Here is a 27,751-nt window from a genome sequence, read left to right on the forward strand (position 1 = left end):
CCTGCAGCGCGATTTTTTGTTCCTAATTATGAATTTTTTTGTTCCTAAAAAATCTTGCCCCCCCCACTTAAATCCTGTATCCGCCCCTGCCATACAGTAGTCTTTAAAGTCTTAATCCTTTGTAGTAAACCATGTACATGGATTTGTATTTTGTACATAAGGTACATTGTTTAGATAACACTGTAATATATCCAGGTAGTTATCCCTAGGATCTACAGTTGTCAACTACTGCTCTAGTACCGGGCCCCCTGTGTGACTGGCAAACTGCCAAAAATACATGTTGTAAAGGGGAAACTAATTTTTCCGCAGATCAAACAAATTGCAGACTTTTAGACTCGAAATCGAGAATAGACTTTAAAATAAACTGTAAGAATTGGACGAAGAGATAGATTTAAACTTATTTATTTAAATTAAAGAATGATTATTTAGATATCAACAAATTATGTAAACAAAGTTCCAAATCTAACAACCGTATCTGAGAACGTAATAACTAGTTCTGCACATAAACTGTACATTGTATACGCTGTATTGTGTACATATGCAGTACAATACAGTCCTTGTGTACATAAATTGAAGATGTTGAGGGTTCATCTATCTACTGTATCCGACACAACACTAGAACAAAAATAATGTACGGAACGGGAAAACGGAGATTTAAAATCGGTTCAGATTTGTTTAATGCAGGGGCGACCCGACCCCAAACTTTGAAGCCCCTAGGGAGGGTGGATGTATGTCAGATATTCAAACTAGAAATGTTGGCATATAAAAGAAAAAAAGAAAAAAAGGAGACTGACAGATAAAGGAAAACTGAAAACCACATGAAAAAGTTTAAATTCATAAAGAATAAACTTGAAAATAACCTTTGCAAATTTACCTTGAACTAGAATCCATAACAGGAGGAGTTGTATTGAGCTCTGGTCTTGTATCTACTACAGAGACTACAGGGGGTGCAGGGAGTACACGAGGTATCGGGAGTTCAGGGAGTACTGTGAATTCAGGATATCGGAGTCCGTTCAGACGACGCCGCATTAACAAATCACCTCTAAATGTAAATAGTCCATTTAAAAATAAATAAGATATCCTTGTCCTTTCTAATCACATCAAACCAAAACAAACCAAACTTAGCCGAAACCATCAAATCCAAACCAAACCAAATCAATCCTATTCAACATAACCCATAAATGGCAATAAAACGTCTAATTCAATTAATTCGCATCACATCAATTCCATCCAATCCCATCCAATCTACAAACCTATCTGCCATCCGATTCCATCCAATCCCATCCAATCTACAAACCTATCTGCCATCCGATTCCATCCAATCCCATCCAATCTCATCAAATTTTATATAATCTCCCATCCAATACCAACCAATCCCATCAAATCTCATATAATCTCCCCTCCAATACCAACCAATCCCATCCCATCCAATTAAATCCAACTGATAAGATGAAACGGAACTGAGTCTAACCTAGCAGATAATGCTCTTGAGTTCTGAGAGCTGGGAGCAAATATTCTTTTCTCCTCCTCCCTTGCAGCAACCTTAGCTCTGTGGAATCCAGGAACTGGATCTAGTAACTCAACCTGGAGTTTATAAACTAAAAAATTGTTTACTTGCAGAACAATCTAATGGTTAACTCATTGGTTGATCACACATTGTCCCAAGAATCAACATCTACTTCCAAGAAAGTTGGCGCAAGCACCAACAGTCTGTGGAGAAAATGACGATAAAACCAATTTATCAAATAAATCTGAACTTCAAAGTAAATATGAGTTACTGCTAATATGGTCAGGGGGAACCCATGTATTCACTGTCCAGCTTGTTTATTAAGCTTAAGACCGGAACCTGGACGGAAATTTGGAATGCATTCTTTAGGAATCGTGCCTTCAAATTCACCGTAATTCATGAAAACCAAAAATAGTTTTGTCTTTTCACCTTTTGATCTGCGGGTAGATTCTTGTTTAAAGAATCCAGGATTCTGTTGTAAACTTCCTCGCCTAGGAACCGTTTAGACAAACCCGTTCTCCTGGAAAACATATATTCGGTTGTAATCTTTGATACTGTGTATCCTGGATATTTTAAAAACGCAAGGGGGTGAGGTGACAAAAAACATTTTTAGAATAAAATTATTTTTACAACTTTGAATTTTTCTCAGAGAAAATCATTATCCGCAATTTTTACACATTCTCTAAATCTAATCTTCCATTTTTTACGGTGACTTTCACGTTTTTGTATAATAAGATAAGTACTGTAAGGTAGTATCAGAAACACTTTATAAATTGGATTAAGGTTGGGTTCCAAACCTGATAATCTCCGGAGCAGACCAATTCTTCCTGGCAATCCCTTCCTCCTGTTCCACTTTCTTCTTCTCCGTCAACTTCTCATCCTTCACCAGCAAACTCCAATCCACGCCCAGAGCGTCAGCAATCGTTGCATTTGCCTAGAAAATTTGCATTTCTTGTGACGATTAGAGATTTGAGATTTGAATTTTGATAATATGTTTAAAGATAAAGATCGTAAAAATTTGTTGATGTTAATATTTAGATCTCTGATAAGGTAATCTAGAAAATTAACGAATCCTCCCTTAAAAAGTGAATACAAATATGGAATGGATCTCACCTTCTCTATTTCCATTTTCTTAGAACAATCAGATTTGTTCAATGTTTCAAGGTTCTCTAAAACATCACTTCCATCCTCAAGAACTCGGGACTGTTTATCAGATTTATTTGAGTTGCTGGAGTCTGGTCTGCTCAAACCCTTCTCATCCTCCTGGTTCAAGATTTCTTCATCACTCTCACCAAAATCACTGAAATCTTCGACCAAACCTTCAGCGTTTTCACCTTTCTCAATATCATCCTTCTTAGTTTCTTTTCTCTCGGAGTTTTCAATTTTCTCCTCCCCTTCAGTTTTCTCTTTCTCCTCCTCGGCTGAATTTGTCTCTGGAGATTTATCTTTCGGGGATTCTAATTTAATGTCTAGCGACTTATCAAGCGAGGTTTGTCGCGATTTGGGTTTTAAATCTTCTTTCTTTCCGCTCGAGTTACGCTTACGTCCCTGTGCCGCATGTCTCCCTTTCTTCCATCCATCTTCTCCCCTGTCTATATCAATTCTTCTCTCTGCTCGTCCTCGTTTCCCTCGTCCTCTACCACGTCGAGGACTGTCTCCTCGATTCCAGTTTGGTCTTCTACTGTCAAAATCTCTAGCATCTCCCTCGTCGTCTCTTTTCCTTTCTAATCTCTTCTCCTCTCCTTCCCAGTCTCGTCTTCGATCAAATCTTCCAAGATTTCTATCCGTTAGTTTCCCGCGTTCTAGATTTTTTCTCCCATTACCCCCACCTCGTTTATCTACGTCCTTCCAATCGTTCTCTCTTCCCCGACCTTTCTCCTCGTCCCTCTTTTTCTCAAGGAGCAAATCGTCCTTTTTCCTATCCATGTTGGATCGTTCATCTCTTCTTCTTCTATCATCATCAAAGTCGTATCGCCTTTCGTCTCTCTTGCCCCTGTCGTCCCTCTCTCCCCTCTGGTTGCTCCGGTTTCTTTCGTCCGAACCATGAGATCCTCTATCTTCTTTCCTTCTGTCCACGATATCATGCTTTTTGTCGTCATCTCTGCGTGCTAAATCTTTTCTTAAATCCTCGTCTTTGCGATCATCTTTTCGGTGTCCGTCCCTTCCTCCTTGGCGATCCCTACCTCGATCGTTTGTCAGATCTCTCCGATCTCTGCTTCCACCTCGTTTATCTCTGACAGCTGGAGATCTACCTCGATCTAAGGGAGATCGATCTCTGTTGAACTTATTTGGAGATTTCTTGGTTATGGGAGATCTTTTTCGACCGGGGGATTTCCTCGCCGGAGATTTGCTGTTATCCCGGCCTTTACGATCCTTGCTTACTGAAATTTTCGGAGAATCTCTTTTTAAATCCTTTTTACGATCTGGTTTATCCTGAGATTTCTTTCTTTTCTGAGGAGTTCTACTCCGTCTTCGCTCCGGAGAACTTTCTACGGATTTTACAACCTGAGGTTGTGGAGCTGCTATATAGAACCCGAACTTATCTCTCTCCTGAACTCCAGGTTTTATCAAGTTTATCCGGGGCGCTGCCTCAGCTGGCTTAGGTTCAACTTTCTTGGATGAATCCTTCTCGTCTTTCTTCTCCTTTTTCTCTTTCAGAACTTTTGTTTTTTTCGTTTTTACACCCACCTTCTTTTTTACTTTGTCGTTTTTCTTCATTTTTTTCGCTTCAAGTTTTAACTTCAACTTTTTCAGCTTTGTTTTATCTAGACTCGACACGCTAGAGTCTCTTTTCAGCTTCTTTTTAACCTTCTTTCCGTCCTTTTTCTTGCCCTTGTTGGATCCACTGGAGGAGCTACTGGAGGAGGAGGATCCCGAGGTTGATGAGGAGGATGAGGAGGATGAGGAGGATCTCAGTCTCTTAAGTTTAAATCTATCCTCCTCTAACTGTCTAGCCAACTCTCTCTGTAACAGTTCTCTTTTCTTCTCCAGTGTACTCTGATCATCATCATCCAAATCCTTAGAACTCCACTCCTCGAAGTTTTCTTCCAGAAGAGGAGAATCTTTTAAACCCTTTAATCCTCTTGGACGTTCCGGTTTTCCTTTCCGCAGCTCTGGTTCTTTACGTTTAGGAGACAAACTCTGCCGGCCATCCGGCCAACCAGCCCCTAGACACAAGGAAAGGTTAGTATATAAATATTTACTTATCATTTACTTTATCATGCTTTGGACCAATATAAACTTTTTAAAAATTTTGCTATGCTATCAATTGGTTTGATTTAAATAAAGTTCTTTAACCTGATTTCCTAGTTGTACCCCCAGCACTGGATCCTCTAGCAGTCCCACCTTGACCTTAAGTAATAGGTCAGATAAACTATACTTTAAATTACTTTAAGCAACAACAAAAAATGGTTTGTAAATGAAACTGTAATGGTTTACCACAAGACTAGCTCGACTAGAAATGATATAACTAATAATTTATCCTTAAAACCAAGAAGTTAAGTACGGATGATTAAATTATCCTCATGCTTCACAAAATCCTAGAAATTTTGATTATCAATGGCAGGGAGGACAAATAATTATTCTTTCTCCAACATTCAAGTTGTCTAACAACTGACAGGGAAATTCAGGTTAAATGTTTCGTTAAAAAGAAGATTAAAAACTATTAAATCAGCGCAGCAAATACAAATTTTTTAAGATTGAGAAAATGCATTTAAATTAAATTGTTAACCTGGTATTTTGTTTCCAAGTCGAGAGAATACACTAGGACGAGAATCAACAATTCCTCCCTTCTCTCGTCCTCTTTCTGAGTCGGCAGATCGTCCGTCTCGTCTTCGATCCATTTCCGGCAGATTCGTCCAAACTTTACTTTTCAATTAGAGCTTGCTTTGAGCAACATTTGTGTCTGAAAAAATCTATTTTACTCTTGACAGAAAACAAAAAGGACGAAATGTGCGAAATTTTTTTTCTTTTAGTTTATTTTTGTGTACACTTCACCCAACCCGGTCTACCTGCCTCATATGTCGTCATTCTCATCCGTTGGGCTTAACTCAAATCTCCATAGTTATACGTTATTATGCGTCCCTCCTGCATGACCTGCATACCTTCTCTTTGCTCTTTATGAGACATATTCATTATGCGCCCTCTTGACTCTCCTGCATATCTTTTCTTTGCTCTCTATGAGATATATTCATTATGCGTCCCTCCTGCCTACGTCTTCTCTTTGCTCCTTATCAGATATATTCATTATGCGTCCCTCCTGTCTGGTTTTTTCTTTCCACTCTATCAGATATATTATTTGTGCGTCCCTCTTGCCTACCTTCTCTCTGCTCTCTATGAGATATATTCAATACGCGTCCTTTCTGCATACATTCTTTTTGCTCTGCATCATATATCAATTAAGCGTTCCTCCTGTCTACCTTCTCTTTGCTCCTTTTCAGATATATTCATTATCCGTCCCTCCTGCCTACCTTCTCTTTTCTCTTTATCAGATATATTCATTATGCGTCCCTCCTGCCTACCTTCTCTTTTCTCCTTATCAGATATATTCATTATGCGTCTCTCCTGTCTACCTTCTCTTTACTCCTTATCAGATATATTCATTATGCGTCCCTCCTGCCTACCTTCTCTTTTCTCCTTATCAGATATATTCATTATCCGTCCCTCCTGTCTACCTTCTCTTTTCTCCTTATCAGATATATTCATTATCCGTCCTTCCTGCCTACCTTCTCTTTCCTCCTTATCAGATATAAACATTATGCGTCCCTCCTGTCTACCTTCTCTTTGCTCGACTTATCAGATATATTCATTATCCGTCCCTCCTGTCTACCTTCTCTTTTCTCCTTATCAGATATATTCATCCATCTTCCCTAGACAATTGGTTTCTAAAATATTCTCCCAATAATCTATGTCATGTTTTCATATTAGTCAAGATTTATAACAATTTTAATGATTTATTGTAGTGAGGAAATCAATTATATAAGAATTACATATTTAATTTCTTCTTCAAAATAAATCCAATATTTTTTTTGGAAATAATTGTTGAACGGTATCTTTAGAAAGTACAGATTTTACAGATCTGGGTAACCAGGCGGAGTATTATTACAGGGCTGACACAATGTATGTGATTTTAATGCCGAAATTAAACTGATTAATTATATTAATTATAACGATTAGAAAGTATTTTTTAAAAGCACTAGTACATGAAACCTTCAAAATAAGCGATAAGACTATAGAAACTGTTTAAGTAGTCTCTGAAATGTCGTCCTTAAACTAATTAATAATCGAGCAAGCAAGAGGCGCGGTAATTGCCTCAAGGCAGATCCAGCCGATTATCAGCTGCCGCCGAATTGGCTAGTAAATGCTCCAAAGCAGATCCAGCGGATAATCAGCCGCCGCCGAATTGGCTCTAGTAAATGCCCCAAGGCATATAATAAGCTGCCTCCGAATTGGCTAACGACTGCCTTGAGGCAGATCCAGAAGATAATCAGCTGCCGCCGAATGGGCTAGTAAATGCGTCAAGGAAAATCCGGCGGATAATCAGATGCCGTTCAGTAAATGCCTCAAGACAGATCCGGCGAAAAATCAGCTGCCGACGAGAAATTATCTCAAGACAGATCCGGCAGATAATCAGCAGCCACCGAATTGGCTAGTTCCGGTGATGAGGCAAGAACCTCCTCAACTAAAGAGGCAACAGCCTCATCCTCTAGCTGTCGTCTAGCCTCCAAATCTGAAAACAGAAAAAATATCTATTGAAACTTTTTATTCAAATCTCGTTAAAACTAAATGGGACTCAACAATATATTTCGAATTACAAGAATTGTCAAAAATAGGAATTTGAGATTTATGGAACTTGAAACTGAATCAAAAAATATTTTTAACAACAAAAATAAACTTACCATGAGAAGATGGTAATCTGATTGGAACTCTGTCTAGTCCAATCTGACATGGAATTCGTATCCCACCAACCTCACCATCCCTTAAACAAATTATTCACTATTAAGAGAGCAAAACAAAAAATATAAACCCTTAAAACTGGTTCACTTTACCGATTAAATCAAAAAGGCAAAAATAAAAAAGTAGCAACATGTAACAACAACGTCAAAAACAAATAAATACATGGATAAAAATAATAATAAAAAAAAAAAAATTAATGGCAACAATTTCCAAAAATTATTCCAAATAATGCCAAAATAAGATTTTAATGACATTCTAGGTCACTGAACTTTTGAAGTTTACCATTGAATTTAATTAAAATTAGCACCTTGTTGGAAATGATGAGTCTCTTGAAGCTTGGTTTTGGTTTCGAGACTGTTGGTTAGCTTCTCTCGAAGGTTGAGATTGCTCTCTCGAAGGTTGAGATTGCTCTCTCGAAGGTTGAGATTGCTCTCTTGAAGGTTGAGATTGCTCTCTCGAAGGTTGGGAATGATCTCTAATGGATTGGGATTGTTCTGAATGTACTGGATGATTCTGTTCTCTGAAATGATGTGACACCTCTAGAGAATGATGAGGTATCTCCATAGAAGGTTGAGATATATCCTCGCCTTGAGATCTGTCCTGATCCGCCTCCGCCAGCTCTGCCTCCGTAAGGTCGGATATACTCGCCTGCCCGGCTCCTCCGGTGGGAGGATCACTTTCTAAATATTATTCAGAATCAAACCACAGAAAACATGCTTATGTTCATTTTTTACCCATTCAAATCAAACCTTAAAGTCGGAAAATAAAATGTTAAAAATCGCCCGCTTTGAAATAAAGAAAATCCAAATTCACTTGCCTTCCCCAATGTCGGCCTGGTTTGATTCTCTGCTATAAGACATAGGAAGCTGGAGTTGGATATTAATGAATCCGTCCTGATCCGGGGGAACCTCAGAACTCTGCATATTCCGGGGCAGTCCTCTTTCCTGAACACAAGTTGGTATTAAACAAATGTCGATGTTTACCGTTGCGGGGTTCCTCGTGTTATAAGGTCACCCACAACGGATGAGACTTAAATGACGATCTTAAGTTTTTTTAATATATAATTAAAATTGAACTGTTATAAACAATTAATTTTAAGCTACACTATTTACTAGATGATCTTTATAAGAAATAAAGTAGTGTGCAATTACAGGGAAAGACTGAGTAAATTCCGTAATGTTGTCTCTGAAGTCTCATCTTTAATGGGTAACCCTGAAGTTTTGTGAATTTATAACATACTATCTTCTAAACATCTCTAATAACACGCGTATAGGTAAATACGCCGTATTCTTATTTCAGAAGTGCAACAACAACTACATCTCGTGTCTTATCTGTATAATCTGTAACGGGAAAAATGTTAGGGTAAGAATCTGAAACTAGAAGATTCTACCTGGGCGCCTTGAATCCGTCTTGAATCCCGTTCCTTTGACATGAGATTCTTCTGCTGGTTCTTCGGTACAGCGTAGTTCTGCTGGGAGTTGTTACTACTCCAACTAGACTGATGGGACCCAAAGTATGGGAGTGGGAGCAAGGGGGGTAGAAAACTGGACCTATCAGGAGCACCTCCAGGGTTCAGAGAAGAAGCTCCCGGGTTCAGGGCAGAGGCAGCGTCAGTATAGTTTGGAGAAGATTGGTTTGTCAGGGGTGAGAATAAATTGTTCTCGTTGGGTCTGTTATGACTACTCCTTCTAGAATACAATATAATGTTTAAGGTTAAGGATGAAAAAACGAAAATTTAATTTTCTAAAGGGACTGTAAGCGAAATTTCAAGTGACCTTTCATGCAAAGATGGTAATGTCTGATTCACAACGGCACCCTTGAAACCTTTGTCTGATCAATAATGCAGAAGATAATATATTTTTTCTAAGTTTAATAGTGTTTAATTCGAATAATTTTCTATATATTTTCCGGCCGTAGAAATGCGCGAGTCACTTTTGCAGAAAACCACAATTGTAATTAATGTTTTCAAAATTATGAACATTGTTATCTAATTCGTACGTAATCAAACAAAGCTTTTAAGGGTACTATTGTGAATAGGGAAATGCCATCTTTGCATGGAGTATCACTTGGAATTAGGCTTCAGTCCCTTTAATTCTGACTTTGTCTCGAAAATACGAAACAAATTCTAAAATGTTTATTTATTTGTTTTCTCCAAAAAAAAAGGCAATATCTTTAATTGTACCTGGAAGGGAATTCCGCGTTAGAAAATGTCGATGAAGTTGGTAAATTCTGATGGGAGGGAGATTGTTCGCTAGTTTGGGTTGGAGATAAATGGTTTGGATTGGGAGAAGTTATACGGTTTGGATAAGCCGGGGATTGGTGGTTTGGTTGGTTGGTTAGAATCTGGTTTTGTATAGAAGAGATATTGTTGAGACCAGTATCACTAGAATCAATTTCTACAGCCTAAATATAAAAAATTAAATGATTTTTCAGGAAATAAAGTTTTCTTCTGATTGCACATATGAAGCTTACAAATAATGTTTATTGCTTATGCTCCCAAACACCAATAAAACTACACCTTAATCTTTTGTGCTTTACAAAAAAGAGCTACATGCATGGCCAGGCCAGCATATTAGTGTGCCAATAATGATTCACTAAAATATTTTTTCAACCGATATCTAAAGCAAATAACAGGACATAATGTTTCGGGATAAAAATGATTTTTAACAAATTCAGTCTATAATTCAGTTTTTAAACTTCATATTTTCTTCAAAACAGAATAATAATAAACAAAATATTTCCCGTCTCAAGAAAATACTCAATTCTTTGAGATATTTAATCTATATTATACAAAGTAGTAATCTCTATTTGTCTGTTTGTTTGGATATCCGATCATATGTCATGAACCTCTGAGCCGATTTGCCTCAAACTTTGATTGGGGAAATAGTCAAAACCACCTGTTTTAGCGCATGGTTTGAAAATTCTAAGTAAGTGAGTTGGCTTGTATAAAAAAGGATAGTTTCAGGCAAAGTTGGGTTCACAAGCTGGTTTCATTTTAAAAGAATAAAAGAAGATATTTTGCCTCGAGTTTTCTGGTTACCACTAGAAGTTGCAATGATAAGTGCTAAGACTCCTACCTGGAGCGGAGCATGTGAAGATAATCTTTTAGCAGCAACCTTGCTCCGACTTTGCCTTAATATAAATGGAATAATTAGGAAAAAGGAAGACCAATAGAATTAAACTACAACAATTAAACTAAAGAAATCAAATTCTTCTTAATGGATAATTTATTCATTGTACAACGTTGTACCAAAAACCAAGCAGATTGTAGTTAATTTATATACATAAATGAACATTGGACACTCTTTCAATGGACATTGGACACTCTTTTAATGGACATTGGACACTCTTTTAATGGACATTGGACACTCTTTTAATGGACATTGGACACTCTTTTAATGGACATTGGACACTGTTTTATCTTTTATATTTAAAGAAGTATTCTCTGATGGATGTCTGTGGGAAGAATGTAGACTTGAAAAGAGAAAACTTGGTTTCCAGGCAAGAATGGGCTGACAAGCTAGTATAAAACATATAAGATCTATACCTAGGCAAAGGTCTTTCAGTTCCATCTTCACTACTCTCTGAAGATGTTTCTCTAATATCCAGGTTCAGGTTTCCAGATCTATATTCTCTTCTCTGCACACTAACTCGAGACTCATTCCTATAATATGCCCCATAATTATTTACTTTTTCATCCTGACACAATTACTTAATCTTTTTTCAAAATGACTTAATTGTCCCTGTTCACAACTTTACTGACCCGGCTGGATTTTAAAAAGTAAAGTATGATATAAATCATATTTATGACCTAATATATTTCATTAAAAGAAACCGTAACAACCGTAACAACGAAGAAATTTTGTAATATTACGCCAGATTACCAATTTCTCTTTTCGTAAAAAATTTAAAAATTAAAAATAACTGTAATTTTAAAATTAGATACCTAAGTGGTGATAAATTAAGGTTCTCCTGAGAAGAGATGAGAGTAAGTTCGTCCAGTAGATTCGCCAGGAATTCAGGAGCAGTATCATTCCGGGAGATAATGGAGTGAATCTAAATATATTCCTGGATATTATTGAGTGAATCTAAATATATTCCAGGATATTAATGAGTGAATCTAAATATATTCCGGGATATTTTTGAGTGAATCTAAATATATACCAGGATATTATTGAGTGAATCTAAATGTATACCAGGATATTATTGAGTGAATCTAAATATATTCCTGGATATTATTGAGTGAATCTAAATATATACCAGGATATTATTGAGTAAATCTAAATATATTCCTGGATATTATTGAGTGAATCTAAATATATTCCTGGATATTATTGAGTAAATCTAAATATATTCCTGGATATTATTGAGTGAATCTAAATATATTCCTGGATATTATTGAGTGAATCTAAATATATTCCTGGATATTATTGAGTAAATCTAAATATATTCCTGGATATTATTGAGTGAATCTAAATATATTCCTGGATATTATTGAGTGAATCTAAATATATTCCTGGATATTATTGAGTAAATCTAAATATATTCCTGGATATTATTGAGTGAATCTAAATATATTCCTGGATATTATTGAGTGAATCTAAATATATTCCTGGATATTATTGAGTAAATCTAAATATATTCCTGGATATTATTGAGTAAATCTAAATATATACCAGGATATTATTGAGTGAATCTAAATATATACCAGGATATTATTGAGTAAATCTAAATATATACCAGGATATTATTGAGTGAACCTAAATATATACCAGGATATTATTTGAGTGAATCTAAATATATACCAGGATATTATTGAGTGAATCTAAATTTATACCAGGATATTATTGAGTGAATCTAAATATATACCAGGATATTTTTGAGTAAATCTAAATATATACCAGAATATTATTGAGTGAATCTAAATATATTCCGGGATATTATTGAGTGAATCTAAATATATTCCTGGATATTATTGAGTGAATCTAAATATATACCAGGATATAATTGAGTGAATCTAAATATATACCAGGATATGATTGAGTGAATCTAAATATATACCAGGATATTATTGAGTGAATCTAAATATATATCAGGATATTATTGAGTGAATCTAAATATATACCAGGATATTATGGAGTAAATCTAAATATATATCAGGATATTATTGAATGAATCTAAATATATTCCGGGATGTTATTGAGTATATCTAAAAATATTCTAAATAAATTAAAAACAGAATGTGTTTTAAAATTGTCATATATGAAAATTTTAAAACAAATATTTAACATAAAGGTAACAGGAAGAAAATATAAAATCTACTTGTAAATGTAATTTCTCGGCAAATTACCGAAATAAAAACACAAATGATAATATTGTAAATAAATTTTTAGTTTTTAAACGTAAATTTTTGTTACCCGTGCATAAATATTTTTAGCAATATTGTCTTTACTAAAATATTTAGCTTACAACATTATATTTCTGTTACCTGTGTATATATTTTTAGTGTTATTGTCTATACTTGAATGTTTAGGTTACAACAGTATATTTCTGTCCCCTGTGTATATATATTTTGAGCGATATTGTCTATACTTGAATATTTAGGTTACAACAGTATATTTCTGTTATCTGTGTATATATATTTTTAGCAATATTGTCTATACTTGAATATTTAGGTTACAACAGTATATTTCTGTTACCTGTGTATATATATTTTTAGCAATATTGTCTATACTTGAATGCTCTTGTTCAATGTTTACTTCATCTTCAGGAGGGTTGTATACATTCACTCCTTCATTCCTTAGCAAACAAAGGTTCATATCATTCACAAAAGTATAATAGATATATATATAGTGAAATATGAAACAATTTCTAAATGTTAAATGATGAACCCAGTGTTTAGGATCCGGATACGGATCCGTTAGATCCGCAACATTTGGGCTTCCTGGATCCGGATCAGCAAAAAAATGCGGATTCAAGGGACAAAAAATCAACCAAAACCAAAAATGTTGCTCTCAAAACACAAATAAAAATTTTTAACTAATAATAGATCAAAAATTTCTGAATGATTCACTAAGTTGCAGCAAAAAAAATAAGCGGAGAGAAAAACATGTTGGAAAATTTTTCATTTGTTAAAAAATCAGTAAATCTTGGAACAATTGTTCAGGACCTTGATCCGGATCCGGATCCGTCTTTTTCAGAGCGGATCCAGGATCCGGATCCTTATCAAAATTAAATGGATTCTAAGCACTGGATAAACCTAAGCACTCTTAAACCAAAAACAAAAAATTGTAGTCTCAAACACGAGTAAAATCCTGAGAGAAAAACAAGATTTGGTGTTCATGTTGTTGGTCCAAACCAAAATAAAGTAAATAAAGCAAATATTATTTCCCACTTTTTAAACTTCATTAGTCTTTAAACATAAAGAAAACCTGATGAATGCTGCTCCTACTGCGTTATCCTGGTTACTTTGCTGACGCTTCCGCGTGGAGTTCTGATCCCTGTTCTGCTCCCGATTGATCTTATACTTCTTCCTGGTCCTGTTATACCCAGCTGTTGTGTTGTTGGCTGGCAGCGATTCTGCCGCTCGAACTGGCCGACTAGTGGACGCCAATGGCGGTGCACTAAACCGGTTTTGTCGCGAGAATGACCGGAAGTTGTCGTAATAATTATTTGCGCGTATTCCAGGACTAACTTGGTTGTTCAAAGCGTTTGAAGAAACGCCGGAGTCTGGATCTGATAAATTCGACTGATTTCGGTCACGCAAAAGATTTAAATTCCTTGGCTCTAAAATCAAAAATTAATTAGTATAATATTCATATTTAGAGGTTTCAGAAACAAAAATAAAACTAACCATGTAGAGGTCCAATATTATTGAACCCCGGTGAGTTTTGTAAACTGTTCCACAACTCCCTGGACGGAAACGGAGAAAACTGTTCCATGTTTCCGTCCTGGCTCCAGGACGGGCCTTCACCGTTCCAGGTTCCCGAGAACCTTTCTCCAATATGGTTTCCTATCCAACCACTGTTTTCAGTCCTAAAAGCATATCTTACATAACAAGGATTACAAAATCTCAAACGTAAAAAAATTTTTTTTTAATAATCTCACTTACCCTGTGTTCCAAACATCAGAAGGAGTAAGATCTGAGTTCCTCCAATTCACGTTCCCTGCTCTAGCTTGAAGGGTTCCAACTGTTTGAGCTAGTGTTCCAACCTCTCTCTGTAGAGACCAGAGAACCTGATAAACCTGGTTGAGGGAGAGGGTAAGCTGATGAACCTGGAGTTCCAATGGTATACCCAGTACACTACCGTCACCTTCACAACAAGTAAACAGTAAACAGTCTGGAATCGGATTAGTATTTGTTGGATCCGCAACATTTTATTTTCCAGGATCCGGATCCGCAAAAATATGCGGATCCACGAATCTGGATCCAAGGGAGAAAATGTCAAATCAAAAACAAGAGTATATTACAAACTTTTGAATGGTTTATCGAGTTTGAGAAAAAAATTGAGAAAAAAATTGCGAAAAAAAAGAAAATAATTTTGAAACTTTTTTTGTGAAAAACCAGTAAAACTTAAAGAAATGTTCAAGTATTAAGAGATGTTACCTGAGTTATTATCTCTATATTGAGTGGTTGCTGAGTTAGTCTGATTACTATGTTGAGTTGAAGCAAGAGATAATCGATCCAACTCATCCGTAAGTTTACGAACCTCATCCTTTATAAAGTTTTTTTTCTATTAGATTGTAAAATAATAAAAACTACAAAAATAATATAAGAATATTTTTACATTTGTAAAAAACCTTCTCCAAAGCAGTTTTCATCCAATTTGTTTGAGAAACTACAAGTATACAACCATTGTTGGTGCGGGAAAATAAACTTATTGAATATTATTCTCTGTTTATTTGAATAAAATCTCACCTGGAGAATAGAAATATAACCAAGATCTGGAATTCTCTGAGAATTATTCAGCCTTCTAGGATCCCTAGAACTGAAAATAAGTTTGCTGTTTAATTAGATTCTTTTATTCTTATATTTTCTCTATACTTGAACTCTCACACTTACCCTGAAACTTTCTATCAACTTAGAATTCTATCACACAACCTGGAAATATCACACAAACCGGAACAATCACACATACTGGAGCTCACACACAACCTTTAACTATAACAAAACCTGAAACTATCACAAAACCTGGAGCTCACACACAACCTCGAACTATAACACAATCTGGAACTATCACAGAACCTGGAACTATTTCACAACATGAAACTGTAACACAGCATGGAACTATTACACAACATTGAACTATTACACAACATGGAACAATTACACAACATGGAACTATTACACAACGTAAAACTATTACACAACATGGAACTTAACACAACATGGAACTATAACACAACATTGAACTATTACACAATATGGAACTATTACACAACATGGAAATATTACACAACGTACTATTACACAACATGGAACTGTAACACAACATGGAACTATTACACAACATTGAACTATTACACAACATGGAAATATTACACAACATAAAACTATTTCACAACATGGAACTGTAACACAACCTGACACTAGCACACAACCTGTAACTCTTTCACAGATATTCATAAGGAATTAATATAGTCCGTAGGACTGAACCAGATACGGATAATTGTTTAATATCGGCATTCACAACAGTTTTGAACTCTGATATTCTCTATCTCTACCTTGAGTTTCTAACTGGAGGATGAGGAGGATGAGAAGCAAGAGGTGGATGAGGAGGATGAGGATGGTGAGTAGGAATATGAACTGAGAAGGGTCGAGTGTTTACTTCTTTACTCCTTAACCCTGTGCTGGAATCTCTGGAGTTCCGAGGAAAATCGTTCTTGTTCAGGGTTCGGTTTGTCTCGTTCACATTTCCACTTCAAACATAAAACAAGTTCATTTATTGAAATAAGATTTTTTCTTAACATTTCATCAAACAGTTGACCGGATACATATTTTAATAAACTGGAAAATCCAATTGGAAAAGTAAGTGAACCACCACTTTCTAGCTGATCCAATTAAATGAACTTATTTTTAAAAACCCAGGGATCAAATTTGATTTTAGAGAAAAGTGATCAATTGTGGCTTTTGAGAAAAGTAGTCAAATTTGATCTTTGGGGAAAGTGATCAAATTGAATTTTTGTGGAAATGTGATCAAATTTTATTTTTGTAGAAAAGTGATCAAATATAATTAAATATTTGAATTTTATTTTAGTACCTGTTTGCGGTCTTCTTGATCAATTCCTCCAGCTGATCCCTCCGATCTCGGAGTTCTTTCTCGAGAACATCCTCATTCCGTCGTCCTTCGTTCTCGTCCCTTCTGGACAAGATGTTCGTCCTGCTGTGGTTGGAAGAGGTCCGCTGAAAGGACGAGCGTACTGGATCTTGTCCTTTCCAGTGGTTAAGAATGCTCATGGCAGGGGGGTAGGACGACATTTCCTCGCCCTTTAAAATATATTTTATTTCAAAACTTTTCTAATTTGGCAAACTTTTCTTTCTAAGATGAACTAGACTTAAACTATTCCAAAACCTCGTTTCATCTTAAAGTGTTACCCACAAAGTATGAGACGTCAGAGACGATTGTACGGAAATTGCTTAGTCCACTTTCGTGCATTCAGGGTTCATTGTAGGCCAAAACTGGCTTGTTTCTATGCTTAATAATTAAGTAAACCGTCAAAATACTCAATTGAATGCAGAAACCACAAATCAAGCTTCAAATTAACATATTTTTAGAGTTTTTGGTCGTCTTTACAATCTCATTCTTTGTGGGTAACCCTGTATATTCGAACCAATAAACTTATAATTCAAAACACAAGACCAATTATTCATATTTTCTTTAATTTTCGAATCCTCATTCCACCCCCCCCCCCTCGAAAATGCGCTTAGTTGCCTCTTGGTCTAACCTGGGATTTCTCATATTGAGCGGTGAGTAGTGCAAGGTTTCTCTCTACTAGATCAGGTTCAGACTCATGCTGCTCAGAATCCAAGTTCTCTAGTCTCTCAAACCCATGCTGGTGTACATCCTGACCCGGAGCTAGATCTGACCCACGGGAGGAGGTCTCTCGGAGAGAATGATCACGTGAGCTGAAATAAGGAGACGGAATATGAAGATGAATAGAAGGTAAGTATTTTCAATCATTTAAAGATTTTATTTAAATGTCCAAACTTTCTATCATAATATTTATTTTCTGAGAAACGATGGCGTTAAGATTTTCTAACTAAAATAGATTACAAACCTCCTTGCTGGAGAAATATCTGATGTATTGGAGTTTTTAGGTTCAGCTTCATCATATCTCAGGACTAGATCCTGGAGCTCACGAACCCTGCTCCGGAGATACTCAAGTTCTTCCTTCCTACCAGAGAAAGAGTTAATTAATTAACATCAACATTAATAATAATAATTTATAAGACCACCAATGTGAAATCCCCAGACCAAAATTTTTTAAAGAAAACTTTTATATTTTATTATTATAAGATCGTTGAAATAAACCAACGTCAACTTAAATCTGCGTAAGTAATAATGAAGTAAGTATATAATTGTAACAGAAATCACGCAAAGCGCCTTTGATTTAATATTTACCCTTTATTGTGGCTCCGTTGCTCCGAGTTAATCGTTCCCAACTCAACGCCATGTCTTTGTTCCAATTCTTCCTGAAACAAATAATGTTTTCCAAATCTATAAATGAGCTTTTTTGTTTTTATGTGTTATTGTCAACTGACGAGATTAATGTTTCCTAAAAAGTTAAGGTTTCGCCATTAGATTTAGTGGAATCGTGACGGATTCTTTGTTTTAACAGGGAACGGGGACTTAGGGAAGAGATTTCACCTGTATTGATATATTATCTTGACTGAGAGAATCAGAACCTCTATTCCTTCCTCCCCTGGTTCTATTCCTGTGTCCAAGGTTCTTTACTCCGTTCTGTTTATAAACATTTCCTTGTGTTTCGGACGGTTGCATTAAGGAAAAATCCGGGGGACGGATTCGTTGTAATCCACCAGAATTTGTTGATGTTGCGTCCTGCTGTTGCAGTTGGTTTTGGAGAACAGATAAACTGTTCTTCCTTCTCTCATAATCCCTGCAGATAAAGAATAAACTCAATAATTGAATGACCTAGAAACAAAAAAAAACTTGTGGTCGTGGTTCTCTGAAAACCCGAATTATAGATTCATTCTCTACAAACGTAGATTGACCATTTTTCGTCGTTTTAATTAAATGTTTTTCATAAGTTTAGCCAAGTGCTTCTGCAGTAATGACGAGGACATCTTCAAATTAAAGAGGCTGTGAGCGTAATTTCAAGTGACCCTCCATGCAAAAATGCCAATTTTGTTAGTTTCTAAATGTATTCAGTAGAAATAAGTTAAGTCCCTAAAGTAAAAAAAAAACACAATAAAAAAATACACATTGATTTCTAATTTAGACTTGATCAGACAACGAAAAAGGGTACCGTTGTGAATTGGGTTTAGCATCTTTGCATGGAGGATCACTTCAAATTCCGCATACAGAGTCCCTTTAAAGGGAGTGACCGGCAATGTATTGTAATTGAACTGAGAATGTAGTATTGTGGAGAAATTTTTTGGAATTCATTCGAGATATATTAAACGTTTTATTTAGATGATGTATACTTATTTTTCATCATTATATTGAATTTCTTATTCTTTACGAATTTGTTCGCAGATTTCTACAAATATTTGTGAGCAATGAGAGATTACAGAAATTAATAACTGAGTAAGATTACTAAATTTCGATGATAAGAGTTAATTTCTATTATTTCAACCTGTTCCTTAACATCTAATTAGTTTACTGTATAATTTTGTTAGATTTTTTGTCGTCGTTATTTAATAATTTTTAAAAAATCGATTCTCAAAACGTAACCACCCAAATGGATGATTTTGAAAGTCGAGTTTCCGTATCAAACTCAGTAATTATACATCATTAAAACGTTTTATGTCTCAAATGAATCCTACACAATACTACATTGTTCACGTACCATAAATTGCCACTCCCTTTAAGTGTTAAATTATTAAAAAATAGGCCTTCGACTTCTAAGCATTTTTTTTAACTGGTTGCAAATAAATTCTAATGTCATCGTTACTTCAATTTGAAATATTAAAACAAAATTAGAATTTTGTAACAGATGAAGATTGAACAATAACTTGAAATCTTCATTTTCAATCATAAAACATAAATAATATCAGTTTAAACCTGAAGTGTTGGTCAAGATGAAAACGAAATTGGTTAAGGTTTTGATACCTGAATAGTGTTGAAATATCTCGTAAATTTCCATTCTCTTCCTCCCGTTCCGCTCTATCTCCTCCTAGTAAACAACAGATGTCTTCAAAAAAGTTAAATATTTGATCAATTTATCATTCTAGAATTTATACTGAAAGTACAATTATCTTCCTTTTCTATTTCATGTCAAAGTGCTGAGTGAAAAAAGAGAAATTTTCCATCAAAAAAAAATATGAAAAAAGAAAAAATTCAGCATCAAAATACTTTTTGCATTATTTCTTTTCTTTTTTGACCATTTGGTAAATTGTGTTAAAAAACAGGAGAAGGGGAATCGAGAATGATTTCTTATCAGCTTTAGCAAAACTGAAAACCTTGCAGACACCATGTGAATTATTTTATTATGGTGATCTGGATCGATCCAGATACCAAACAGAACGGATGTTTAAACTTTAGAATTAGAACACTGTGCCATTATCGTAAACTAAACCTACCTTGGTTCTGGTACAGACCAATACCCTGATATTGTATCCTGAACATACCTCGGTTCTAGTGTGGACCAGTACACTGATATTGTATCCTGAACCTACCTCGTTCTAGTACCCTGATATTGTATCCTGAACCTACCTCGTTCTAGTGAGGATATTGCATCCTGAACCTACCTCGTTCTAGTATTCTGATATTGTATCATGAACCTACCTCGTTCTAGTGTGGACCAATAAACTGATATTGTACCCTGAACCTTCCTCGTTCTAGTACCCTGATATTGTACCCTGAACCTACCTCGTTCTAGTACCCTGATATTGTATCCTGAACCTACCTTGGTTATAGTGTAGACCAGTACCCTGATAATGTATCCCATATCAGTACCCTGATTTTGCATCCTGACCCTACCATGGTTCTAGTGTAGATCACTACCCTGATGGTGTATCCTGACCCTACCTTGGTTCTAGTGTAGATCAGTACCCTGATGGTGTATCCTGACCCTACCTTGGTTCTAGTGTAGATCAGTACCCTGATGGTGTATCTTGACCCTACCTTGGTTCTGGTGTAGATCACTACCCTGATGGTGTATCTTGACCCCACCTTGGTTCTGGTGTGGACCAGTTCCTTATATTGTATCCTGACGCTGACCCTACCTTAGTTCTAGTGTGGATCAGCACTCTGATTTTGTATCCTGACGCTGACCCTGCCTTGGTTCTAGTGTGGACCAGTACCCTGATATTGTATCCTGAAAGCTGACCCTACCTTGGTTTTGACTCCTTTGAGTTTTAGGTCTAGTCCCTGTACTCCTATTCTGGTGCCCGGACATAATAAAATATCTGAAAACAAAACTAAATACTGGCAAAATATTAAACTCTTTATTAAAACTGTTTTATAAATAAAAGTGCTAACATCACAAATGCATCACAATTCAAAAGGTTGAGAAATTTTTTAAAAATAAAATAGAAATATGTCATTGGATAACTTTTTCTAGCGATACAGGATCAAATAAAGCAGATTTCGGTATCAGAAGAAACTTGGATCTGATTATTTAGATTATGTATGAAACTGACGCAATAATCTAAGCTACTTGCGTAGTTAGATTGCGTACTGTTTGCACATCCGGTCAAAGTCTGCCTCCTTCAGTGCTACGGAGACAAGGAAGGGATGTTTAGGATCCATATCCTTCAACTGAGACATGTATCGGTTACTCACCTTAATTAAAATATGTATTACTTTGATTAATTAAAACAAAAAATAATTTTAAATAACAAACATCTCGACGTACGGAAGCAAATATATACACAAGACTTCCAATTTACAATAGTATAAATCGTTTACCTCCTGGGGTTTGCCCATGAACTGTGAGTTGACAAGAAGATTGACGAGAATATCTGTATTGTTGGGATCCTCCTGCAAACCATCGTTCAAGGAAGCCTCAGCCTCTACATACTTACCCTGCAATAAAGACTTAAATTTTTGCCGACAAATGTTAATTTTTATTCACATAAGTTGAAGGATAAGGTCGACTTAATGGTACTATCCTTGTAATTTCAATTGACCCTAATCCATTTAAAGAGGGATATGCCTGATTCATTCTCTCTTAAAACTTTTGCCTGATGAATAATGTAGAAAATGTCAAATCTTTCTAGCTGAAAAGGAGTTAAATCTGAACAGTTCCTCCCGTGTCTCTCAAACAGAAATGTGGAACGGTTAGGGAATCAGACATCAACTCAATAAATGGAGCATCACTTTGAATAAAGTCTACAGTAAACTCCCACCCCATAGTCAGAAATTCTTATAGACCCTTTTTTTACAAAAACAGACCCGGACTAAGGATAAAAAGTCCGGGAAAATATATTCTCACCTCTGCAATTGAGCAAGCAGCTGAGCCATTTAAAAGAAGACACGTGTTTCCGTATTTATCCAGAAGATCCTTGTATATATAGTAGGCCTCCTGGATCTTATCTGAACCAAGGTGAAGGTTGGTCCAGGCCTGAATTTAAAAAAGATTAAAATCAAATTAAAAATCAAATGATGTAATTTGGAAAAAAGACTTAACTATTTAGGGTACAGGAAATGAAAGTCATCATCTAAAAGGGAGTGTTCGCGAAAATTGAAAGGGGTTATAGGCTTACGGCGAAAAATAAGCGCTTTAGATCGCCACTAATCTTACTTCTATCTGTTGCGTCTATAAGGAGAAAAATGTTAAAAAAGACTCATGCTAAAGAACGTTTCGAAAAATTGTTTGGTTAACTATTATTATTATTAAACAGAACTTCTGAGGGATTTTTAATCCCCGTATGAAGCAACACCCATCAGTACTTCCCCTCACGATACGTGTACAATCACGCCTGGGGTCGTCTGTTTGTAAACCGCCTAGGGCATGTTCTATTATTGAACCCTGGATGTGAGCGTACCGGGTGTTGGGATTATCGGGAACCTGAGTAATATCTTTAATATCTTTGTTCACAGTAAAGTAAACAAACATTAAATTTTGAAATAGAATTTACATCTCAGATTATTGCGGAGCCAATATTCAAAAACGGAGAACAAAATGATGCCCCCATCATTAGAGCTGTCATTATTTGGTTTATGCATGGTGGAAGGTTTCACTTAAATCACAAATATGGAATACATCTTTTTAAAAGAAACAGACTCAGCTAATCAAACATTTATAGATGAATCCAAAACAATGGATTACCTGAGCAAGCTGGGTGATTGTTGCATCCTCATCCTTCTCAACCAAGTTCTTCATCTCCTTCCTCGCAAGGTCGGGGCGGTTCATCGACAACAACGCCTTCATAAATCAGAAAAATACCATTAAAAAGACTGCTTTGCATTCTTCATAGAATTGGCACTTTTAACCCCTATATATTATTATTTAGTCAAACTGTCAGGTTTTTATCAACTTCTTTTCCCACCAGTTACTCAACAAGAAAAAAGAACATCCTCTGCGCCCAGCGGATAATCAGTGGAATGAAGGATTTAAATAAAAAGAAATAGCAACGTGCAACTAGTTTTCTCCCTCTTTTTGATAATTGAACCCAATATTTCATTTATTTTCATCACGCAAAGATTCATTACATGATGGTTGAACAATTATTTTAGATTTATAACGGGGATTGTAGAGTTCTGAACTAACCTGAACTTTCAAAGCTAGGCATTCAATATGCTCGCTAGAGTGAAGAATCTTCAGAGCTGACTCCGGTTGACCAGCATGTAAATATATAGTTCCAGCCACTAGGAGTAGGACGTAATTGTTTACGTCTAGATTCCCAGACATCTAGATAAATATATATATATAGATCCAGCCATTAGGAGTAGGACGTAATTGTTTGCGCCTAGATTCCCAGACATCTAGATAAATATATATATATATAGATCCAGCCATTAGGAGTAGGACGTAATTGTTTACGTCTAGATTCCCAGACATCTAGATAATGCATCCTGAACCTACCTCGTTCTAGTATTCTGATATTGTATCATGAACCTACCTCGTTCTAGTGTGGACCATCTTTGTGGGTAACCCTGTATATTCGAACCAATAAACTTATAATTCAAAACACAAGACCAATTATTCATATTTTCTTTAATTTTCGAATCCTCATAAGAGTTCCAGGCACCGGGAGTAGGACTGGAATAATAAGACGACTGTAAGACTCAAATTATGATTTTGAATAGGTCAATGAACTTGAAAAACAGTGATAGTGCAGACAGACCCATTTCATTGGGATAAGTTGATTTTAAGCTACTACTCGTAGAACTATTTCCTTTTTAATTTAGTTTCAGAAATAATGCGGCAGATTCCCACCGTGGAATCCCCAGACTACATATAATACACATAGGATTGCTTGATGGTCGCTTTTATTATACATAATTTTATGGGTCTACCTGCATGTAATTGTAAATGAAAAAAGATTTGTTTATGTCTCAACTCTCAAGGGACTGTAAGCGTAATTCCATGTAATAATCCATGCAAAGATTGCAGTGCCCGATTCACAACGACACCCTTTAAAGCGTTGTCTGATCAAGTATGATTTAAATATCAATGTCTATAATTTACGAAAATTAATATTTTCATTTCTGGATTCTCTACAGTAACTTGCGCATTTCTACTGCAGGATAACATATAATAATTCTTTGAATCAAACACTTTCAACCCAAGAAAAAAAAAACATTTCTTCCACATTATTGATCAAACAAAGCTTGTTAGGGTACCGTTGTGAGTATGGCATTGCCATCTTTGCATGGAGGGTCACTACGTAAAACTACGTTTACAGTTTATTGGCTTTAACTGGAAACATTTCGAAAAATGATCTGACGCGGAATTTCTTCTACATACTATTTGAAACAATACAGTTTTATAAATCAAGATTTGTGCTAAATCTAATTTCCAGATCATTAATTTAAAGTTAGAACTAATTTGCCTGTTAAATGATTTGGATTAATTTTACAGATCTATAATTGCGTAGAATAAAGTAACAACTGTTTATGTGTGTTAACTGTAAATAATACTTTACTATTGTGCGTAGATAAATCTATTATCCCAGTTCGCCATACTTTTCTTTATTACCCCCCCCCCCCCCACGAAAAGAACTTTCAACGTGTCGCGGACTCGCGGGGGGATTTTCTGTCTTTCTAGCGTTACTACCAACAATATTTTACCATAAATAGTTCTTTATCAGCATGAAAACTGAAAATACCGCTGGCAAATCTGAATACCGTCCGAATGTAGATATTAGATCTTCTACAAAGATTATGATTTTTTTTACAAATGTGACTAGAATGCTTGAAATCTATTAACATGAAAGCATTACTTTGGACTTTTTTTTTTAGAAACGCAGTACTTAAAATGGTTATGTATCATATTATAACAGAACTTAAAATATTCTTGTAATATCTAAATAGACAAATATCCAAATTGTTGTTTGTAACTCATCTTTTAAGTTGGTTATATTTTTAGTACAAGAGGCTAAGAGTAGAGAAGATTAATATTTTTACCATGTTATCAAGATCTACCACCATACTCTCTCTCCTCTCCGGGTTAGCCAGGAAAGTTGCCAGGGTCTTCAAGGGTTGGATCAGGTCAGGAGAGGACGAAGAGATTTCGTCCAGGACGACCCTGTACTTCTTCAGGGCTATGTATGAACGGTACATGAAGATATCCTTCTCTACCGCTAGGCTGGAATCTTGCAGCTAAAAAACAAGAAATTAATCAAATTTTTCTGACATTTTTAAAATCTATTTTTTTATTGGTTTTCAAAATCTAAACCGAAGTTATCACGTTTGGTGATGGAAGTATCTCAGTAAAATTATTTATAATTTGTGAATTTAATAATTAGAACGGATATCCAAAATCTAAACCCCGAAATTAAAGCAGTGAGATACCTATGCTTTAGTCCTATCAATAGGAACGATTAATCGGGATAAAGTTCCATCAATAGAACGAATATCCAGATAAAGTAACATGTATTAGAACGGATATTAAAGATAAAGTTCCAATGAGAAAAACTTATAACCGAGAAACAATCCCATTACTTGGAACTAATATCTGAGATATATTTCCCATTAATTAGATCGTATTTTCATGTTATAATCCCATTTTAGAACGGATTTCCGAGATACAGTCCCATTACTTGGAACGGATATCTGAGATAATGTCCCATTAATTAGAACGGATATCCGAGATATAGTCCCACAATTAGAACGAATATCCGAGATATATTCCCATTAATGCAAAAGATATCTAAGATATACAGTCTAGGGATGTTACCTAGAATGTTCATTAAAATATTTAGTCAAATATATATCTATCTTTCTATCTACCTTATGCTTCTGACATTCGTTAACACAAACTTGGTAGTTTCCTGTAAAGAATGAGTTCTTTATGTCAATTAGTTCATCTCCAGTCTCCATGTTTACAACCATTCTTTTCTGAAATGAATCTTATTTATAAATGTACACAATAATCATAAAGATACAACTGCAGCAGATCAGACAAGTTGAAGAGAAAAAATAACAACGGATTAGTCCGTAACATCCGACCAGTTCATACTACACAGTGCCCAAGATTGTTCTTAGTTCTTTTTCCGTCCTGGGCGGTCAAACACCTGCCTCATACCCGCTGCGTGCTGCTGTTGAAACTTGATATTGGTTGCAGTCTCCTGGGTCCAGGACGCGTCAAAATCTGTTGTATCTTGATCCACCAGGTGAGTATATTTGGTTCGTCCTGACCTACCGAAGTTCTTGACCTGCATGACCTTGGGCAGGACGCTCTTATTGAATCTATCCTCCAGGGTCGGAGCCGTGAAATCTCTCTTGAGAACGTTCTCCTCATCCGCGAGATAGAAAACTCCTCTGTGATAATATTTCTGCAGGAATTTGTACTTTCCTTTTGCGGATTTATTTGTGATTTGTTTAGGATTCATTCTCAGTTCCATTCTTCTCTCATCTTCGGTGAGATTTCGGAGGCGTTCAACCTCGGCGGCCTCCCGAGCTATCTGTTCAGCCTCGTCTCTGTCTCTCTTTAACCTTTTCAGTTCACGAACCTTCCAGGCTTCGTATTCAATTTCATCGTTCTCATCATCTGTATTAACCTCCTCTAATCCCAAACCTTCATCCCCAGTCAATCTATCCGCCATTGTAGCTTTCCGAACCTCATCCTCAACCATTCTCAGGGTTTGTCTCCTACGCTCCTCGGCAGCCCTTAGAGCCTCCTTTTCTAGCTGACGAGCCCTAGCTTCCTCCCTCTCCCTTTCTTGGATCGTCAAACGATCCTTTGACCTGAATAAAAAAGGTATTGCTAAATATTACAAAAATAAATTAATTCTACTTTGATAAAAAAACGTTTATTGTTGTTTACTTGGGTTTATAAGCATATCAGGTCCTACAACAAAACATGATTTTCTATTCTAAATGTATAAAAAGCTAGGAAAAGGTAAAAAAAGATAAATTCTGGTTTAACCTGACAAATACGGGTTTAAGTCTGGCCCCCTCCTCCTCCTCTGAATCAGTTTCCTCCTCACTTGTTTCCTCTTCATCACTCTCTCCACCAGACTTCTCCTCTTCCTTCGTCATCACCTCCTCTGGAGCATCTCCAGCCTGTGCTTTATAAAGCGCGCGCTGTCTCATCAGCTCACGTCGACGTGCAATGGCGTCTTCGTCAAGATCCTCATCGCTGGAGTCAGAATCGTCGGACTCATCCTCATCCTCATCACTTTCCTCCTCCTGCTTCTCAACCTTAACCTTCTTCTCGTCCTCCTCATCCTCTACAACCTTAAAACAAAAAAGTTACGCCTTTACTCAACAAAAATTAATTCTATAAGATAAAGATTTTTCAAAATATTTATAATCAAAATCTTAATTGCAGGGAATAATAAAACTTCACTCTTATCCTAAAATAGTTTAACCCGTCATGACACATAAAGTACGATGCTTCTATTTTGGACCAATTTTTGTGTGAATAGGCGTAGAACGTTGAAATGCATGTCAGATAAGAGGGGGGTGATAATCAGGGGCGTATTCAGGGGGGGGG

The 27,751-nt window shown here is 35.9% G+C and overlaps 4 protein-coding genes across 6 annotated transcripts in view; all 4 read right to left on the bottom strand.

Moving 5' to 3' along the window:
• Positions 1-386: 386 nt before the first annotated feature.
• LOC111707906 (serine/arginine repetitive matrix protein 2) lies at positions 387-5,451 on the bottom strand. Its single transcript, XM_023481096.1, has 8 exons — positions 5,238-5,451; positions 4,805-4,858; positions 2,621-4,674; positions 2,305-2,441; positions 1,937-2,027; positions 1,472-1,584; positions 875-1,042; positions 387-615 (listed from the first exon to the last, which is right to left on the bottom strand). Exons 1-8 carry the CDS (start codon positions 5,347-5,349, stop codon positions 588-590), a joined length of 2,757 nt encoding a protein of 918 aa, XP_023336864.1. The 5' UTR covers positions 5,350-5,451; the 3' UTR covers positions 387-587.
• Positions 5,452-6,439: 988 nt separating this feature from the next.
• LOC111707734 (uncharacterized) lies at positions 6,440-21,059 on the bottom strand. Of its 3 annotated transcripts, none has more exons than XM_023480883.1 (23): positions 20,980-21,059; positions 19,756-19,819; positions 18,331-18,580; positions 18,085-18,155; positions 17,741-17,857; positions 17,408-17,588; positions 16,723-16,949; positions 16,187-16,381; positions 15,381-15,450; positions 15,069-15,177; positions 14,574-14,775; positions 14,316-14,497; positions 13,894-14,248; positions 13,162-13,261; positions 11,409-11,518; positions 11,010-11,126; positions 10,540-10,594; positions 9,645-9,865; positions 8,853-9,150; positions 8,280-8,406; positions 7,770-8,142; positions 7,405-7,484; positions 6,440-7,235 (listed from the first exon to the last, which is right to left on the bottom strand). In XM_023480883.1, exons 1-23 carry the CDS (start codon positions 21,041-21,043, stop codon positions 7,114-7,116), a joined length of 3,690 nt encoding a protein of 1,229 aa, XP_023336651.1. In that variant the 5' UTR covers positions 21,044-21,059; the 3' UTR covers positions 6,440-7,113. The 3 variants fall into 3 exon arrangements, with proteins under 3 accessions (XP_023336651.1, XP_023336659.1, XP_023336643.1); XM_023480891.1 differs by having other exon boundaries at positions 11,010-11,108; positions 14,316-14,509; XM_023480875.1 differs by having other exon boundaries at positions 14,316-14,509.
• A 19-nt stretch (positions 21,060-21,078) lies between these two features.
• LOC111707764 (coatomer subunit epsilon) lies at positions 21,079-26,271 on the bottom strand. The gene is made up of 7 exons (XM_023480907.1): positions 26,044-26,271; positions 25,219-25,413; positions 23,360-23,500; positions 22,919-23,014; positions 22,082-22,210; positions 21,556-21,672; positions 21,079-21,429 (listed from the first exon to the last, which is right to left on the bottom strand). Exons 1-7 carry the CDS (start codon positions 26,143-26,145, stop codon positions 21,313-21,315), a joined length of 897 nt encoding a protein of 298 aa, XP_023336675.1. The 5' UTR covers positions 26,146-26,271; the 3' UTR covers positions 21,079-21,312.
• LOC111707753 (microfibrillar-associated protein 1) overlaps positions 26,152-27,751 on the bottom strand; it is a 4,357-nt gene continuing 2,757 nt past the window's right edge. Inside the window, exons 5-6 of the mRNA XM_023480898.1 lie at positions 27,182-27,492; positions 26,152-27,000 (exon numbers count right to left, since the gene is read on the bottom strand). Of these exons, the coding sequence (XP_023336666.1) occupies positions 26,295-27,000; positions 27,182-27,492 (1,017 nt within the window). The 3' untranslated portion in view covers positions 26,152-26,294. The remainder of the gene's footprint in view (positions 27,001-27,181; positions 27,493-27,751) is intronic.

This window comes from Eurytemora carolleeae, unplaced genomic scaffold, assembly GCF_000591075.1.
Source record: "Eurytemora carolleeae unplaced genomic scaffold, Eaff_2.0 scaffold105, whole genome shotgun sequence".
In the NCBI taxonomy this organism is placed as follows: Eukaryota; Metazoa; Arthropoda; class Copepoda; order Calanoida; family Temoridae; genus Eurytemora; species Eurytemora carolleeae.

What these genes read in the sequence shown, in the direction of transcription:
- LOC111707734 (XM_023480875.1), bottom strand. Translation starts at nt 21,043, where the DNA reads ATGTCCGGGCACCAGAATAGGAGTACAGGGACTAGACCTAAAACTCAA. An exon ending in CTTAATTTATCACCACTTAG is followed by an intron (nt 11,127 to 11,408) that starts GTATCTAATTTT and finishes GGCATATTATAG; the next exon opens with GAATGAGTCTCGAGTTAGTG. An exon ending in CAGATTACCATCTTCTCATG is followed by an intron (nt 7,236 to 7,404) that starts GTAAGTTTATTT and finishes TTCTGTTTTCAG; the next exon opens with ATTTGGAGGCTAGACGACAG.
- LOC111707906 (XM_023481096.1), bottom strand. Translation starts at nt 5,349, where the DNA reads ATGGATCGAAGACGAGACGGACGATCTGCCGACTCAGAAAGAGGACGA. An exon ending in ACTTGGAAACAAAATACCAG is followed by an intron (nt 4,859 to 5,237) that starts GTTAACAATTTA and finishes CTATTACTTAAG; the next exon opens with GTCAAGGTGGGACTGCTAGA. An exon ending in GGGTACAACTAGGAAATCAG is followed by an intron (nt 4,675 to 4,804) that starts GTTAAAGAACTT and finishes CCTTGTGTCTAG; the next exon opens with GGGCTGGTTGGCCGGATGGC.
- LOC111707764 (XM_023480907.1), bottom strand. Translation starts at nt 26,145, where the DNA reads ATGGTTGTAAACATGGAGACTGGAGATGAACTAATTGACATAAAGAAC. An exon ending in ACGAATGTCAGAAGCATAAG is followed by an intron (nt 25,414 to 26,043) that starts GTAGATAGAAAG and finishes CTTGTTTTTTAG; the next exon opens with CTGCAAGATTCCAGCCTAGC. An exon ending in TCATGGGCAAACCCCAGGAG is followed by an intron (nt 21,430 to 21,555) that starts GTAAACGATTTA and finishes ATTTTAATTAAG; the next exon opens with GTGAGTAACCGATACATGTC.